The 20,025-nt window shown below is 32.6% G+C and overlaps 1 protein-coding gene across 6 annotated transcripts in view; it reads left to right on the top strand.

Moving 5' to 3' along the window:
• Positions 1-20,025, top strand: part of LOC123699986 (homeobox protein homothorax) — a 244,097-nt gene that overhangs the window by 91,451 nt on the left and 132,621 nt on the right. For 2 of the 6 annotated variants that reach the window (XM_045647060.1, XM_045647059.1), the window contains exon 7: positions 10,216-10,255. The exons of the other annotated variants lie outside the window; for them this stretch is intronic. In XM_045647060.1, coding sequence (XP_045503016.1) covers positions 10,216-10,255 — 40 coding nt within the window. The remainder of the gene's footprint in view (positions 1-10,215; positions 10,256-20,025) is intronic. 6 annotated transcript variants of the gene reach the window in all.

Genomic DNA, 20,025 nt, shown 5'->3' with positions numbered 1-20,025 from the left:
GCTTTTAAAGGGTGTATTACAATTGGAGATGTCAGAAATGACAAACTGATTCGTCATACAGCTGCGTGGAAAGAGATAATAACAAAGGCATAGCTCCGTCACGCTGGAACCCGCTTTAAAAAAAACCTTACTTTTTTTCAGCCTATTTTACCTACAAACGATGCTAATAAATGTAGTATAGGTCAATTTTTTGTAGTCTTATTAGTTACTTAGAAAACATCATTGATATCGTTCGAAGTAAAAAATATAAATAATAGCGTGTTGATTAGTTTTGGAATGGGTTCCAAATTGATTGTAGTTTATTGTAGTGGCAAGAAAATTCTTTATTTGCGTTGTTTTATCTCAAATTATTGCAAGAAGGTCACAATAACAAGATTTTAAAAAATAAATAACACTTGTTCAAAAACTACAAACGATGCCAATAAATGTAGTATAGGTCAATTTTTTGTAGTCTTATTAGTTACTTAGAAAACATCATTGATATCGTTCGAAGTAAAAAATATAAATAATAGCGTGTTGATTAGTTTTGGAATGGGTTCCAAATTGATTGTAGTTTATTGTAGTGGCAAGAAAATTCTTTATTTGCGTTGTTTTATCTCAAATTATTGCAAGAAGGTCACAATAACAAGATTTTAAAAAATAAATAACACTTGTTCAAAATCTACAAACGATGCCAATAAATGTAGTATAGGTCAATTTTTTGCAGTCTTATTAGTTACTTAGAAAACATCATTGATATCGTTCGAAGTAAAAAATATAAATAATAGCGTGTTGATTAGTTTTGGAATGGGTTCCAAATTGATTGTAGTTTATTGTAGTGGCAAGAAAATTCTTTATTTGCGTTGTTTTATCTCAAATTATTGCAAGAAGGTCACAATAACAAGATTTTAAAAAATAAATAACACTTGTTCAAAATCTACAAACGATGCCAATAAATGTAGTATAGGTCAATTTTTTGCAGTCTTATTAGTTACTTAGAAAACATCATTGATATCGTTCGAAGTAAAAAATATAAATAATAGCGTGTTGATTAGTTTTGGAATGGGTTCCAAATTGATTGTAGTTTATTGTAGTGGCAAGAAAATTCTTTATTTGCGTTGTTTTATCTCAAATTATTGCAAGAAGGTCACAATAACAAGATTTTAAAAAATAAATAACACTTGTTCAAAAACTACAAACGATGCCAATAAATGTAGTATAGGTCAATTTTTTGTAGTCTTATTAGTTACTTTTTGTAGTCTTATTAGATACTTAGAAAACATCATTGATATCGTTCGAAGTAAAAAATATAAATAATAGCGTGTTGATTATTTATTTATTTATTTATTAGACACACCAATAATGACTCAATTAACACAATTTACAGAAGTACATTAATCATTATTTCCTAAACTGAATTGGCCATAAAGCAGGCGTGTACAACAATTATAAAAAAAAACAGGTCTTAAAATTTTTCAGTTTTAAGTCTAAAAATACATAGTTAATCAAATTTATCATCCATCGAGAAAAAAAAATAAGTACATAGTTATAAAAACATAAAATTCATTACACAATTAAAAATTTATCAAGAATACATAAAATGAATACTACAATAATAACATGAATAAAATTTTTGAAATTTTATACATCCATGAAATAAAAAATTAGTTTTGGAATGGGTTCCAAATTGATTGTAGTTTATTGTAGTGGCAAGAAAATTCTTTATTTGCGTTGTTTTATCTCAAATTATTGCAAGAAGGTCACAATAACAAGATTTTAAAAAATAAATAACACTTGTTCAAAAACTACAAACGATGCCAATAAATGTAGTATAGGTCAATTTTTTGTAGTCTTATTAGTTACTTTTTGTAGTCTTATTAGTTACTTAGAAAACATCATTGATATCGTTCGAAGTTAAAAAATATAAATAATAGCGTGTTGATTAGTTTTGGAATGGGTTCCAAATTGATTGTAGTTTATTGTAGTGGCAAGAAAATTCTTTATTTGCGTTGTTTTATCTCAAATTATTGCAAGAAGGTCACAATAAAGGTCAATTTTTTGCAGTCTTATTAGTTACTTAGAAAACATCATTGATATCGTTCGAAGTAAAAAATATAAATAATAGCGTGTTGATTAGTTTTGGAATGGGTTCCAAATTGATTGTAGTTTATTGTAGTGGCAAGAAAATTCTTTATTTGCGTTGTTTTATCTCAAATTATTGCAAGAAGGTCACAATAACAAGATTTTAAAAAATAAATAACACTTGTTCAAAAACTACAAACGATGCCAATAAATGTAGTATAGGTCAATTTTTTGTAGTCTTATTAGTTACTTTTTGTAGTCTTATTAGTTACTTAGAAAACATCATTGATATCGTTCGAAGTTAAAAAATATAAATAATAGCGTGTTGATTAGTTTTGGAATGGGTTCCAAATTGATTGTAGTTTATTGTAGTGGCAAGAAAATTCTTTATTTGCGTTGTTTTATCTCAAATTATTGCAAGAAGGTCACAATAACAAGATTTTAAAAAATAAATAACACTTGTTCAAAAACTACAAACGATGCCAATAAATGTAGTATAGGTCAATTTTTTGTAGTCTTATTAGTTACTTAGAAAACATCATTGATATCGTTCGAAGTAAAAAATATAAATAATAGCGTGTTGATTAGTTTTGGAATGGGTTCCAAATTGATTGTAGTTTATTGTAGTGGCAAGAAAATTCTTTATTTGCGTTGTTTTATCTCAAATTATTGCAAGAAGGTCACAATAACAAGATTTTAAAAAATAAATAACACTTGTTCAAAAACTACAAACGATGCCAATAAATGTAGTATAGGGTTGATGTACCACTAGTTGACCATTTAAGCGGTTTTATCTTTAGCTATATATAAAAAACGGCTTATTTGTTTTACGTTCAATGTTATTTTTGGGACACAGATAATTGAATAGTCACTGCAACTATTGTTCTTAGTATCAATAATCATCAAATAATTAGTATCGTTTTCATCAAACCTTTAAAGGCTATCAAGCCTTTAAAGGTTTGATGAAAACGACTCTGAAAGTTACTTCTGCTAAAAGTACCAATACCTGACCACTGATCACCAATATCTGACCATCATTGCTCTAAAAGTTGACCATTTTCAAAATGGACAAAATGTCCTTCTTCGAACATTAGTTTTGTTTAATAAATAAAAAAAAGTCTGTATTTAAATTTATATTGAAGTTTATTTTATTAAATGTTATAAATCATTCTTACAATAGTGTTATTAATCCTTAATGACTATACCTACGTACCATACAATCTTTTCTTTTTCTCTTTTTCCTTCGACACCCAGTAGTCTTGCCATTTCTTGGAAGTTGTAGCAAAGGGCAAGCGTTCAGTCTTCTTTTTTAACGGAGAATCAGAAGGCCATATTAAATGTTTGCCAAAAGCTGGGCTTATTTGCTGTTGCATTTTAGTTATTAAATCTACTAATTTGGGCGAAGGAGGTTCAAGGAAATGACTGACTGAAGTTGATGTTGATTCGAGATGCAATGTTGGTGTTGGAATAGGACTTAGACGGCTTATATGGTTTGTTAAATTAGGTATAAGCACAAAAAAAGCAAGTACTTCTTAGCAAAATATAAAGAACCAAGAGCTGACCATACTGGTCAACAATAGGCGAAAAATTGTTTTTGTTGCTCCAAAAGATAACCAGGCCGCTAAAAATCATGAAAAACTGTTCATGCCAAAAATGAAGCCGAAAGTCTATAACAGAATGGTTCAACATTATGCCTATAACAAGACATATAAAGAGTAATCGATTGTATTCAAGATAAATTAAGATTTCCCAATCAACTCCCGATAAAAAACTCTTAGTAAAAAATGTGATTACTTACGGGGCACCTACTTAATTACATCTTCGTGTTGAAAAAATGTCCATATTTCTGACCAATAGCAGCAAGGTTTGTTTTTATTTTATAGATGATGTTGCTTTATAGAAAAAAACAATAAACTATCATCTGGGGCTGCCGTATTTTCTTAATTGGCGCGTATATTTGAATTTTGGTCAAGTATTGGCGCTTGGTCAGCTAGTGGTACATTGACCCTAGGTCAATTTTTTGCAGTCTTATTAGTTACTTAGAAAACATCATTGATATCGTTCGAAGTAAAAAATATAAATAATAGCGTGTTGATTAGTTTTGGAATGGGTTCCAAATTGATTGTAGTTTATTGTAGTGGCAAGAAAATTCTTTATTTGCGTTGTTTTATCTCAAATTATTGCAAGAAGGTCACAATAACAAGATTTTAAAAAATAAATAACACTTGTTCAAAAACTACAAACGATGCCAATAAATGTAGTATAGGTCAATTTTTTGTAGTCTTATTAGTTACTTAGAAAACATCATTGATATCGTTCGAAGTAAAAAATATAAATAATAGCGTGTTGATTAGTTTTGGAATGGGTTCCAAATTGATTGTAGTTTATTGTAGTGGCAAGAAAATTCTTTATTTGCGTTGTTTTATCTCAAATTATTGCAAGAAGGTCACAATAACAAGATTTAAAAAAATAAATAACACTTGTTCAAAAACTACAAACAATGTAGTTGATTGTAGCTAAACTCATATGTTTGTAGTGGCTGTTAAACCCCTGTAAGCAATAAAAAACAAAAAAATTAGTGTTCAATAAGTTAATATATTCAAAACAATTATGAGCCTTGGATTTCGTGTCGTTTGTAGTTATATTATTAGTTGAAATTATAAAAAAATAACAAATAGTAGTACTAAGTTATATCACATATCACTCTTGTAATTGCATATAAATATTTATGATTATTTTATTACATAAAATAGCATATGTATTGTTTTTTTCTTCATTAAATCTTTTTTAGACACTACTTTTTTCTTAGAGCTGCTGGATTATTTATATTTTTTACTTCGAACGATATCAATGATGTTTTCTAAGTAACTAATAAGACTACAAAAAATTGACCTATACTACATTTATTGGCATCGTTTGCAGTTTTTGAACAAGTGTTATTTATTTTTTAAAATCTTGTTATTGTGACCTTCTTGCAATAATTTGAGATAAAACAACGTAAATAAAGAATTTTCTTGCCACTACAATAAACTACAATCAATTTGGAACCCATTCCAAAACTAATCAACACGCTATTATTTATATTTTTTACTTCGAACGATATCAATGATGTTTTCTAAGTAACTAATAAGACTACAAAAAATTGACCTATACTACATTTATTGGCATCGTTTGTAGTTTTTGAACAAGTGTTATTTATTTTTTAAAATCTTGTTATTGTGACCTTTTTGCAATAATTTGAGATAAAACAACGCAAATAAAGAATTTTCTTGCCACTACAATAAACTACAATCAATTTGGAACCCATTCCAAAACTAATCAACACGCTATTATTTATATTTTTTACTTCGAACGATATCAATGATGTTTTCTAAGTAACTAATAAGACTACAAAAAATTGACCTATACTACATTTATTGGCATCGTTTGTAGTTTTTGAACAAGTGTTATTTATTTTTTAAAATCTTGTTATTGTGACCTTCTTGCAATAATTTGAGATAAAACAACGCAAATAAAGAATTTTCTTGCCACTACAATAAACTACAATCAATTTGGAACCCATTCCAAAACTAATCAACACGCTATTATTTATATTTTTTACTTCGAACGATATCAATGATGTTTTCTAAGTAACTAATAAGACTACAAAAAATTGACCTATACTACATTTATTAGCATCGTTTGTAGTTTTTGAACAAGTGTTATTTATTTTTTAAAATCTTGTTATTGTGACCTTCTTGCAATAATTTGAGATAAAACAACGCAAATAAAGAATTTTCTTGCCACTACAATAAACTACAATCAATTTGGAACCCATTCCAAAACTAATCAACACGCTATTATTTATATTTTTTACTTCGAACGATATCAATGATGTTTTCTAAGTAACTAATAAGACTACAAAAAATTGACCTATACTACATTTATTAGCATCGTTTGTAGTTTTTGAACAAGTGTTATTTATTTTTTAAAATCTTGTTATTGTGACCTTCTTGCAATAATTTGAGATAAAACAACGCAAATAAAGAATTTTCTTGCCACTACAATAAACTACAATCAATTTGGAACCCATTCCAAAACTAATCAACACGCTATTATTTATATTTTTTACTTCGAACGATATCAATGATGTTTTCTAAGTAACTAATAAGACTACAAAAAATTGACCTATACTACATTTATTAGCATCGTTTGTAGGTAAAATAGGCTGAAAAAAAGTAAGGTTTTTTTTAAAGCGGGTTCCAGCGTGACGGAGCTCAAAGGCATGTAGTGTGAGATTTTGAATGATTTTTAAGGGGGTGGGGGAGGGGGTGCAGTGAATATTTTGTTTTTATGAGTACCTATGTTAGTGTTTTATGCAGTTTTTTGTAATTTTAATTTTTAATAAAGAATACCTACCTTGTCAGTAGATAAACCATAGATAAGAGAAAGTATTTTAGAAAAAATTGGCAAACTGAATGAAACTATATTTTTGAATAGGTAGGTATAATCATTCATAGATCAGAGAAAATTGTTATGAAAAATAAAACTAAGAAATTTTACTAACCTTCTTCATTTGAAAATGTCATAGAAACCGTTATGCAACATATTCCGATTTTGGAAAAATACAAAATTATCGTATTTTACTTGTAAGTTAACAGAAAACTTGAAATTCCATCTGAACAAAAAGGCAACAATTAATTTTAAAACAATAGAATTTACTTACAGAAGCCAAATGCCAATGTAAGTGATAACCGTGAAAATTATGTACATACATGACTATTACATTGCATAGGAAAATAGAGCTTATTGCGAAGGTAGTAAAGCCGTGATTCGTGGTGACCAATTATGATATATGAGCGTTTGGGTTTGGTATACAGAAAATTTTAATTCTTACGATTGGTTACGGACATCGGGCCACCGGCGGTTAACTTAATTGTAGTTTATGTCAATGCTTGGCCAATGAATAATTTTGACGTTAAATTATGATTATTTCGATATATTTTACCTGTAGTGTACCTACATATGCATACTGAATGATTATGTAATCTTGGACAGTCGGCTAGATCCAAATATGAAATATTTATCATAATAATATCCAATTATCAGTAATTATTGAGATTCCGCGTTGTCTTTCCAACTATTCTCTTATCGACAGATAAACGTTGTCACTACGCATCTTCTTTTAATTTTAATTCCACGATTGAATTCGAAATTCAAAAAACGTACTCTATTCTCTATTGTAGAGCGTAGTCTATGGCAACAATGGGAATCCATTGTCTATGACACGTTAAATCACCGGGAGCCATATTTAACATCTCATAAACATAATCACAAACTGTTACATTTCACTCATTACACTGCTACTGTTTTGAGACGTGACCAAATTTGAAGATCCCTAACCTGGTCCGAATACAAACAGATAGTTAAGAGTTGAGAGGTCTCGGTAACTGGTCGTGTTATTAGCATTTTTAAACTTCTGGTAGCCTATTTAAAGTTGTTTGTCTTTCGGTAAAGGGCCGCAAATGTCGGATATAAATCACTGCGTAAGAATGCTTCGGAAAGCATGATTTACATAGCATTTGTATTGTTATGTAGAATATGTTAGAATTTTTGAAATATTGCTACGCTAGATCGACTGTGTATTGAAATTTCCTACATATTTAACGCTAAGAACAAGTTTTACATGAGCTTACTCAAGCCAAATAATGTGCATTTACAAAATTTCAAAAAACAAAACCTTAATGCTTTATTTACGAAAAGCATCTAGCTAAAGTATTAAAATAACAAATTAGAATTGTTGTTTTTTTATTGCTTGATCACGCAAATGCTGTCAAAATAAAAAAAATGTACTCAAAATACTCATAAATCAGCGTAATTTATATGAAAATGCGAAATTTTCTATGGAATTACCACAAAACAAAATTTTAAAAATTTCGTTAAAATAAAACACTATATCAAGATCTTTAATCTTTTCTATATTATCAAGTCAAAAGATAAAACCATACCAAATAATACTCTCTAATCTAAACAACACTTCCATAGGTTCGAGCGCCATATTGAATTACCGAACAACAACCATTAAGTGTAACATTTACATACATCTGCATATCGATACAAAAATAATTTATTCATTCTAGCCACCGGTCTCCAGTTAACTCTTGTCACTCCCACAAAGGAATTAACATCTTACGAGAGGGGAAAAATATTTTGATTAAAAATTTATACCGGCTCCCCTGTACCCGGGCTGTATGCGCGCTCAGTGACAGCTGTCAATCTGACGTTTCTCTATGGGTTTTTATTGTCTGCGGCGGGGCGGCGGCGCGTGAAATGGCGGGAAATAACGAATATTAGACGGATAATCCGCTGGTTATCTTGTAATTGTCGCTATTGATGTTTAATTTCGTCGGTCGATTGTGTTTACAATGGTTTTGTGTGTTTGTTCTTATTGTTTGAGTTCAATTGGTTTGTTATGTAGTGCTCTTTCTCTAGTTTTGGATTTTGAGGAATGCGGTTGATAATACTTTTAATCTCAAGAATGATTAAAAAAATGTCACTTCTTGATTGCGCGCACAACAGGAAACCTCGCGTTTGGCGCGTTTTTTCCGGCACAGATAATAAAATAATGTTAATGAATAAAATGGCAGCCCCACCAGGCGACAATTACTATAAAGGTGCAAGTGAACAGATGATAATTGTGAGCGACGTGTATAAATATTAATATGTCCGTCTGTCCGTTTGAGTGCGCTTTTTGCGTCCCCTCTATCTGTATTACATTTGTGAATTAGTCAAGCGTGATCGTTATTTATTACTATTTTGGACGTGGCAACATTTGTTAGATGAGGATGAATAAATTGCTATGCTTCAAAATTTTATTTGCGTAAACATGCTCGGAATTGAGGAGGCTGTTTTGGATGTTGCTACAGATATATACCTACTTACATATTAAAAAAAACTCACCATCTATTTCCAAACTAACAAATTTTTCTATAAGTACATAGGTACTTAACATAAACAATACCTACGACTCAACTTTTCAACAACAATAATTCATTTCTTCCGTATGACAAAAATTCCAATGTACACAAAGAAACGAAACCCTTTTTATTATTACCCAGCATTAGTAGGTATGTCAGTTTAATATAAGTTCAACAATAATACCTAACCTAAAGGCACAGAATAGTAGCTAATGCAAAAGGCAAAACCCTAAAATATTACTTTGAAAATCTATACTAATCTATACTAATATTATAAAGCTGAAGAGTTTGTTTGTTTGTTTGTTTGAACGAGCCAATCTCAGGAACTACTGGTCCGATTTGAAAAATTCTTTCGGTATTAGATAGCCCATTTATCGAGGAAGGCTATAGGCTATATATCATCACGCTAAGACCAACAGGAGTGGAGCAATGCGGGTGAAACCGCGCGGCACAGGTAGTAACCAATATCACCCCTCAATATCTCCTATCTTTAATTCAAGAATCAAGAATGACGCAATAATTATAATAATTAATAGTTTTCTTTTAAAAGATAATTACAACATACCTACATCGCATTCCTCTGTCGTGTCAAATTAATACAGTTAAAAAATAACTGCATATTAATGTCTGGCCTTTTTCTTGTAATTATAAAATATGTTTATATAATTGTATGTTTTATTGTATTTAGACGAAATACTTTTTAACGGATTACTTCACATTCTTTTCATACGCTTATTTAAACGCAAAGTTAACTAGTTTCAGCCTGCGTAATCAATCTAAAAATAGCCAAGTACGTACATATATTATTTAGGCTACCTTTGCAGAAACTTTCACCCTGACTCGACTAGCCGTTTTCAGCAAAAAAAAAAGCATCGAAGAAAACATCGAGTCACACAAACTTGTATATTAACTTGTACAATTGTGAAGTAGGAATAATTGTTTCTACTATTTGAATGGTTACATACCTATGTATTAAATGTTTTCATGTAAAAAAAAATATTTTTGTCACTTGTCTGCTTTTTGTGGAAGGCTAGTTTAACATTAATTGTTTACCATTGTTGCAGAATTTATTTATTTGCTTAATCAATACTTACTTATAATCTGGGCGGATTCCGTATAAAGGAGTTTCCAGTTTTAAATAAATGAATTGATGTTTTTGAAAAATGTGTTATATATAGAAATATTTGTATTATTTCAGGTAAGACCGAAATACGAGTTTAAAGAAGAATTGGAAGACAGTAAGTCAATTAATTGCAAAAATCATATCTTCTTAAGAATATTTTATTTATCTTATATATAAAATTCTCGTGTCACAATGTTAGTCTGCATACTCCTCCGAAACGGCTTGTCCGATTCTCATGAAATTTTCTGTGCATATCGGGTAAGTCTGAGAATCGGCCAACATCTATTTTTCATATGTACCACGGGCAAAGCCGGGGCGGACCGCTAGTTATCTATATAATTATCTCAATTAAAACTTGGCCTTTAAAAATTAGCACCTCAATAGAGTGATGAAATATAATAAGAAACATCTATCATTGTTATTTTGTCATTTGTGGGAATTTGATTAGATAATATATTGCATTTAAAGTGTAAATAAGTTTTTGTTACTTAAATATCAAACTGAAAAAAGAAATATTTTTATTGCATCTAATGATTTACTATATCTTGAAATTATATTATTGCGTCGTCTGTAACAAAAATATTGGTAAGCACATCCGGGTGACATTGCTAGTTAAATTTTAGCAGTACTGTATAATTAAAAAGATTCAAAAAACATCATCTTAAACGTTTTACAGCATCATAAAATCGTTCTTATTCCAATACGGGACATAAATTAAAACCGCTGTCAGCTTTATAAGTAAACCCGGGTCGTTAAACTAACTATTTAGAAAAACTGACCTATTAAACATAAAAATGTATTTTTTACATTTTAATGTCGTACCGTGAGGTCAATTAGAGATTTAACAAAAGTTTTTATTAATACATTTTATTCGATCGTAAAAATTTTATTGTCGTGAACACTTTTTCGTTTATGTGTTTGATCGTAAAAGTTTTTTGCATGTTTCTATACTTTAGATATGTGGCAAGTGCAACGAATTAAATGCCTTACAAAAGTATATATGTACAATCATAATTCAATTTAAAAAAAGATCATAACGTTTAGGTAAATAACAGGGTAAAAAAATACATTGGTCTGGGTTTCGACTCGTACGACATACCTAGTCGATATTGCATCTATGTTTTTCAAGTTTTGGCAAAAAACATTTTTATTTATAATCTATATTATGCAAGTCAATATTTTAATCAGAATCTTCGTTGCATCATAAAGATTGATAAATAGTAAATACGTCATTAACAATATAATAAATGCCACAAACATTCGCAAAAATACACATAATCAATGTGAATAGGTACCTAATTTTAATTTATTTCTTCGTAGATATGAAAATTTAATTAAATGATGAATACCTACTTCTGATCTAAAATAACTCCCTTTAAAAAGCATCCAAGATAAAACTTGCATAATCTTAACAGCTGACTTACGGCTGTCATTTTGAAAAATGTAATTAAAGTCGAAGCAATCGCGCGAAAATCTAAACGTTTGCTTTGTTCGAGCGAGAGGAAGATATGCACTTGTCACGCGCTAGACAGGGACGCAATACGGACATGCAAGAAAGTATTGTTTTAGAGACATTTTTAATTTCCCGAAGGTGATCTATCACTCAGTTTTGTTCGGCTGTATTCGGCTCTGTTCGATGAATGTGTTTTTGTGCTGCGAGGGAGCGATCCCCCGCGACGATTTGAATTTAGAATAGAATGGAATAGTGAAATGCCTTTGCGGGTGACGCTTGACTATTTTGAATTTGGAACATTTTCGGTTGCAATTCGAATTTTGAACATACGTCACCGTTTTAGAGAACGAATATTCTAAATTCAATTGTGCAATGAAAAACAAACTTTTCTAAATTTGAAAATTGTTCTCAATTACGAACCACTAAGTGAAATAAAGTTATTTTCTTGTAAGTAGTGTTACCACAAGCTGGAGTTGAATTCTAAAGTTCGCGTTCAATGCCTTTTAAAGTAATCGGCTTACCCGGAGCTTTCCGACGTCAAGATCTTTCAGCAATGATGCGTGAAAAGTGCGCTTTACTTCCATAAATAATATAAAAACTAGTAAAGGATGAAATCACTTCAATGTATAGAACGCTGAGGCGATTATAAATTTCATATTTTTATATTGCTTCCGTCGGTTCTATTATACTGTAAGATTTTTTTTTTACAATTAATTACACGTGTAGTAAACGAAACATTTTAAACGTGTAGCGTGTAAATTTCACATTTGCGATTGAGTTGACAATGAAAACTTAGCGGAAAGCAGCTAAATACATGTAAAAAAAAATACTGCAACCGTAACTAGCTCACAGATCATAAATATAATTAACCGCAACCGCTAAACGTGAAAAAATTACCGCAAGCAACTATGTGGAATAATGCACTCGCGAACACGCACAGGCTAAATAAACTTTTTTAATCTGGAACGGAATGCGATTCATTCGAATTTTAAAATTTTATATTATCTGCGTTTAAATTTAACCCTAATTAGAATACATATTTTCTATATAAGGCAGTAGTCACAATACGGATAATCAACATACAATCGTCACATCTTACTGTTTGCAAATTAGGGCGGAAAACCGCCATTGCGATTAGCATGTGTTTTAATCGCGTTCCAAATTCAAATTCGGTTGGATGTTGGTGGGCTATTTATGTTTTTTAAATGCCAATATATATTGCCAGTATCTTTCAGTGTAAAAAGTCTATATAATCATGATTTAGAAAGTTCAATTGACTGTAAATAAAAATAATAAGTAGCTAAAACCAGTCTTCGAAAATTTCCTAGCGACGTTGTTGGTTTTGTAATTCATAATTTCGGCATAAAAACCGGTAGTCCCATTCCTAAACAAAAGAATTTACCTCCATTTCCATCTGGCGATTGTGTACCAGGCATGCATAAAGACACAGGTGTACTCATCATTTGCATACGTAATCGCGGGACAAAGAAGCGGCCTAAGGTACGCTTTGAAATAGTCACTTATGTTTATGTAAGCCTGGTAAGCTCATGATTATTTATAGTTGTTTTTATTTAGGGAAAAAAGGACTGCAAGTATGGGATTTTCATAATAGGATCTATGGCGGCTATAAGAAATAAACTTTAGTACACAAAACAAAATATATTTATATCTTTGTTTAGCTTATTATTTTATATCCAGTTAATACGAAGCGAGCCAGCTCATTATGTACCACATTAAGATACTAAACAATCTTATCTGCCTCGTTCTAATTTCAAAAAGCCATCGCATACATAAAAGTTAGTTAAAATCACGTACTAATAACCAAACAGATCGATTTCATTTGAATACGAGCATCTCATTAACATGTAAATTAGTCGGCCACAACAATAACGTAACCTAACCAGGAGAGCAACAAAAAGCCAAAGGATGAAAATGAATAGCGGAGAAAACGGGGCGATATTAATTAGAACGGTCCCCGCCTCGGGCACTACCAGGCGGCCAGAGCTCGAGGAATGTTAAAAAATTAACTCCAACGCGCCTCGAATTACCTAACGCGTCTAATGCCTGCCCGCTGCCCGCTCATGAGGCGCTGGTAATTAAGACAACCCAATTTCGCCTCTTTCTCTTTTTAAATTTAAATTTAATGCAAGTTATTTATTAGTTATTCCGTCCAATTTTCTCATTTTTAGACGTCAATTTAAATGCCTCCTCGAATAGCGCCATAAACAGGGTTGTTATATCACAGCGGAGGTGGAATTTGAACCAGATATCCGTAACAGGCGCACAATCGAAGCCACCCTCCGATAGAGCTTCACCCATATTTCTCGAAGCAATATTTTCGCATAAGGAAAACTCGGGCCGGTCGTATATATCATCCCCGCTCAGATTTAGCCCCGAAACAAGACCGGAATCTCCATAGAAATCGTCTGCGGCGAATATCATTGGAGCAATTTTATCATACGAATTGCTGGACCTAAATAATACCCTTATTAGCATATATTTGTGCCGTGCCACGGCGCGCCGGCACGGAACGGCGGGGCTCCATCGAAAACGCGTTCCTTACCGAAAATTATCTTTACATAGGCCGTATGTACCGATAAAGTCGGAAAGCGAGGGTCTAAGGGATTCGGCGAAAAACCGCACGACAATCCCAAAATTCATTATGCGAAAGCAGTCTTGGAATTCACAATATCCAAATCGTTCGCGTTCCGCTGCCGGGTTATAACCGGGACAAATAAATTGTAGGCGTTGCGAATGCTCCACAGGATCTTTAATCTGACATTCCATTAGAAGGGAATTGTTGCTTCATGCTGCAGATATCTGTATCGGCTTGTCGCTCGACACTCTGTTCAGACGCGTCATAGATGTGGAATTATATTCATTTGATCGTGTAATGTATGTGTTGAATTTTACTGTTACTATATTGATAATATTGTCTTTTATCTCCAGTTTGTTTATTTTTTCAGTCGCAACCATATTTTATTATTCGAGGATCTTAAACTTGACGTTTGTAACGTGTAGTTTTTAATCATTGATTTTTCCTGATTGTAACTTTCCATACATAAATCTAGCTTTTATACTTACTTTGCACCAAATTCATCTAACTCCACTAAATCATTTATAGGTACATGATTGAATACAATCCACTTCAAATAGGATTTATAATAATACAATTCATAAATACGTATCCCACACCCGCGAAATATCCTTCACAATATTTTCCACTTAAAAAATAACTTCATTATACAGTCCATAAAACTCAATCGCGAACAAAGCAACATATCAATATGGAGTCAACGCGGGCATAAATTTATAAATTCCCTCTCATTAATAATGAAAATATATCGTAAAACAATTTAGCCCATAATCTGACTACGATTTACAGCGGCCAATATCTGGGAGGCATAAAAAAGCGGTTAACGCGTATTAGTGACGGGCAACCGTTTAATAACTGCTATTATAAGCATTAAAAAACTACTCGACTACTAGGCGGTTATGATCCCTGGTATCTGTAGTCTACTGTACCGATATAAGTGGATTTTGGAAAGTGGTAGAGATAGTTAAGCTGTTAGTAATAATTTGTTAGGTAAACTATCTGATTACAAAAATAAGGGTAGTTGTTTTTTCTAATTGAGTGATTTTATGTTGATTGTTAATATTCTGAGTCAAGTACCAAATACAAATGTAATTCAGGAAGAATCGCTTTAAGAAACAGGGAAAACACATCACGGCGAAACTATGTATAAATAATTCAATGTAACCTTCGCCCCAGGCAACTTTTACTACAACCGCTTAAGCAAATCCGGCGGCAAAGTTAGTAGCGAATAAAATGTATCATTCCGTTAATGTCGGTGCTCTCGTAAAGACTGCATCAGTCCACCATGTGTCGTAAAGGGACCTCTTCGGCTAACAATTTCCTGATGGTCTGTAAATAGTAAGTTTATTGTCTTTTTATGAGGTACTCGGCCCGTAAAAAGGAAATAAATGAGCACCGCCGATGGTGATAATAAAAAAAATAATTTTCGACTCATCTTCGTGATTATCTCGCTCCGTTTTACGAGCGGCCCTCGAGCGAAAGCGGGACGGAGCGTTTTACGGCGTGTCGCGACCCTTTCGATGGGGGTAAAGGTCGTAAAATGGGAGCATAAGGATAATGTTCTGGGTTTCGTTCATTCATGATTCCGTTTTAGTGCGCCATGTAAATCCGATCGCTCCGATACTCACATTCGCAGCGTGTACGACACTCCTAATAGAATTCCTTGCCATCGAACGAGCCATAGCTACGTTCGACAGTCGGCTGGAAAAAGAAGCGGTTAATGAAAAACGTTGGAACGTTCCGAATTCAAATTTGCGCGCGACGATAACGGCTCCACTAATTGCGTAGGGATGTGCCGATCCGGAGATTCCGGCACTCCATTTGTTCGGCTCGAGCGAGCGCGCATCCACGGGTCGAGTCCTAATTCTTAAAGGGCCATCGGCAGACCTTTATGCGTTAATAAACTTGCGATATAAAAAGAATGGAGGCGTCCAAGGGTGAAGGAAGGGTAGGGCTTAAGTGCGCGTTTAAGACGATGTCGGGGGCGTGCGAATTTGTCAACTGGTGCTTGGAGGATACAATTGCTATGATTAAATAAAGACAAGACTCGCCGGATGTGTCCGTTGTCTCGTAGTATCGTCTGCAGCGATGTGGGTAACGGGTTTGCGTATTTGGGAGATGGCGGGAAGTTTACGGCCTCTCCGATTTTTATGACGCTCGTACGATCGCGTAATGTTATGATAATGTTTTATTGATGCTTCGGGAAATGGTTGATGCTTGTGAATGAGGTATTGAATTGATGTTCTATAAATGCTGTATTACTGCAATATGTAATACAAAGTAGATGTGCGAAGGAAAGCTTTAAACGATTAGGGATCATTCGGAAGTACTTTTTCTTAATTTTCATTAGAAAGGAACTTACTACAACCTCTATGAGGAAGTTGTTATGTAATGACCTGAAAAATTTATTAAATCGTTACTTAAATCCGTTCCTGAAAGACTTATGCCATATGTATTAACTGTGATAAATACCGTGATCACAGTGGTTACAAAATTTATTAGAAAAGTTGCCTAAAATAATAAACTACACTAGCTTTGGCCTAAAGTGAAGCAGCACACTTTTACTTCATAACCAACCTTCTAAATCAATCATCTACGCCTGATCCAAATTGCATTCAGGCGTTTGATATAATTGACTAAAACTTGCCTTCCATAAAACCCATTATAAACCACAGATAACATTAGAAAGATAATTAAATTTAAACCCTTTCTATTCTTTCTATTTAACAAGGAAATACAAGTATTACGGATATTACAGAGATGTCCCCGATCGCTATTGGCCCAAAAACAGAAGGGGCCGTAAAGGCTTCCAGAGTGTTTTATGCCCCGACGACTCTTTATTTTACCTCTTACTGATTTTATACCTCCAGAGGGTCTGGCTTTATGGCGCTCTTTTTGAAATATTTAACGGATTTAAACCGGCTTTATTTGCTGTATAATTGTGAATGAGCTATTAATTCGGGTGCTTTGTTTTCTATCTGTGTGTCTATCTTTTCGTGACGTTGGTATTCCAGCTTTTCTTTGGTTCTAAAAGAAGGTATATATTCTATTGACGTTCTAAATCTGGCTATATATCCTAATTACCTTATTTAATGTATTAAATATCACTACTATTGTCTTCTGTGTTATTACGATAACATTTCTATAAATTTGCATGTTCGTCTGTATTCTTACTGTAAATTCATAAATCCTTGATACATTTTACTCTCACAATTTAGTATCGTCTTTCTGGTAATTTTCCGTCATCTCTACCAATTTCCCCGGATATAATCTCCCCACCTTTGGATTGCATGTGTTTCCCCGGGTATGACATTTATGTTTATAGCCCAGGAAAATTTTCATGTCCCGGAATTGAAGTGAAATGATCTTGGGGTGTATTAACATTATTTCGTATTTTACCGTAAATATTCAATGTATTTGCTTTAAAACCGTTAAAATATTGACAATTTAAGATATTCATATTTATGAAGCTAGTTTTAAAGGTGTAATGTTACGAACTACTGATGTGATTTTGATATGTTTTACTTAATAGATAGTCGATCTCAATCAGTTATTTCTTAGCAATTAATAAACTTCTATAAAAATTCAGATTTATGTCTGTCCGTCCATAAAAACACACCAAACCACTAAGAACATTGAAATAAACCGTATCTACATTGTGACAATTGACAAAACTTGATCCAACAAAATTTTATGACCGATTATAGCTATCACATTTTACGACTTACCAAAAGTATCAAAAAGTGCGCAGCACTTCTGATAATCTTATAGACGGACACTTGAAATAGTTGAATCATGCCCCCGTAATCGAATTGTGGACCCTTGAGTGAAGTGAGTACTTAGTTACCGACGAGGGTAACAGATTCAATTCCCGAGTCTTGATTTGTAAGTCAAATGGCATGCGATATATTCAAGTTACAGTTTTGTAAGTGGATTTTGGGAATATTTTATTATTTATCGAAATGATTTAATATTCGAAGGTTATGGATTCTGTTCATCCAAAACTACTAATATTATAAAGCTGAAGAGTTTGTTTGTTAGTTTGAACGCGCTAATCTCGGGAACTATACTGGTCCGATTTGAAAGTCTTTCGGTGTTAGATAGCCCATTTATCGAGGAAGGTTATAGGTTATAATATATCATCACGCTACTACCAACAGGAGTGGAGCCACGGGGGTGAAACCGCGCGGAGCAGCTAGTGTGGCTATATTTGCAAGGATTTAGACGTTCTTATAATACTATAAACTGCTACATTTCAATTAAAGTTATATTCACTTATCTTGGTTTATCATAATATAGGTCTAACTAGCTTTCCGCCCGCGGCTTCGCCCGCATTTTCAAAGAAAAATCCGCATAGTTACCGTTCCCGTGTTATTTAAGGGATAAAACCTATCCTATGTGTTAATCCAAGTTACCCTCTATACGTGTGCTAAATTTCATTGTAATCGGTTCAGTAGTATTTGCGTGAAAGAGTTACAAACACACACACAGCCTCACAAACTTTCGCATTTATAATATTAACTAAGAAGTAAGATAAAAGAAGGAAGTTTAAAAATCTACACTCCCAAAAACTTAAGCATACTTAAAAATAATTTAGAATCTAAAAAACACTACCGTGTAGGTACTTAACATTATCCTAATACAATATCAAAATTTAAAACTAAAATATAGATTCGGCCATTGACCTCTTAAATAAAAACAAGTTACAAGTATGCAAATTACAATCATATCTAGATACACTAATATGGCCCTGTATTAATATTCAATGGGCTGGACAATGTCTCTTTGTACTTGTATAACCTTTTGATTTTATTCATTTCAAATTTGAAATGGTATTGCAAAATAAATTTGTGAGTAAGAAAATTTGATGATATAGGTCACTAGTTTACCTTCAAAAAAGAGTTTTCATTAAAAAAAGAGCGTGTGTGCCGAGCACACGTGTCAGAAGTGAAACTGTTTTGGCCAAAGATGCCAAAATCGCTCCTCGACGTGACGCGAACTTTAAATTTTACTCTCAACGCGCCTAGAGAAGTTTCACTTCAAAAATCTTTTTAATTGTGCTGTAAACAGATAAACACATAATTTTATTGATAAATAAATATAAAAGAAAAAGTAGTATCTTTATTATTTATATTTAATTTATTTCAACGGTAATATAATGTAAAGGGCCACAATCGATCATAGACAAGCAACAAACCACGTACAACTAACACCTCGTCAAATCGTTCCATTCGTATTCCAAATACAATTCAATTTGAATATCGAATCTCGCGAATACTAATGCGTTCGTTTAGCGAAACTGTTCTAGAGTGTTTTATCTATGATACATGTGTAAATTTAAATTTGGAATGCACAGAAAATTCGATACGATGGGAAGCAATTATTCGGCGCTGCTGACGCGACACGGCTCGAACTGTAATCGACGCTGGCGACCCTAGTTACAGTTTATAGCGTGAAAATGATAGTGGACGTATCGCTTTTAAATGCGACGCCAAAAGTCAACGGTTCGTTTTATGTGCATCTTGTGTTCGGTTTTATGTTTATTGTTCGACTTGCTTTGATTTCGGTTTTGTAACGATTGTAATGAATTGTGCTAATATTGAAATTGCCTTAATTTCCTTGGTTGTTGTTAATGAGCTATATTATTACAACACTTTTTCACGTGCGCCGCGTGGGTGTACTTACATTGAGCTAAACTAAATCGGATGTTTTGAAATCTTGATATATTGTGTGAACATGATAAATGATATTATTGGAATTCTATTTTCAAACACGGGTTTTTTCTCAGCATTTTCGCCAGTTTACAAAGAGCAAAGGCGTCAAACGCGAGCGTGGA

The sequence above is a fragment of the Colias croceus genome, chromosome 18 (genome assembly GCF_905220415.1).
Source record: "Colias croceus chromosome 18, ilColCroc2.1".
Taxonomy (NCBI): domain Eukaryota; kingdom Metazoa; phylum Arthropoda; class Insecta; order Lepidoptera; family Pieridae; genus Colias; species Colias croceus.
This window is presented reverse-complemented; position numbering and strand designations above follow the sequence as displayed.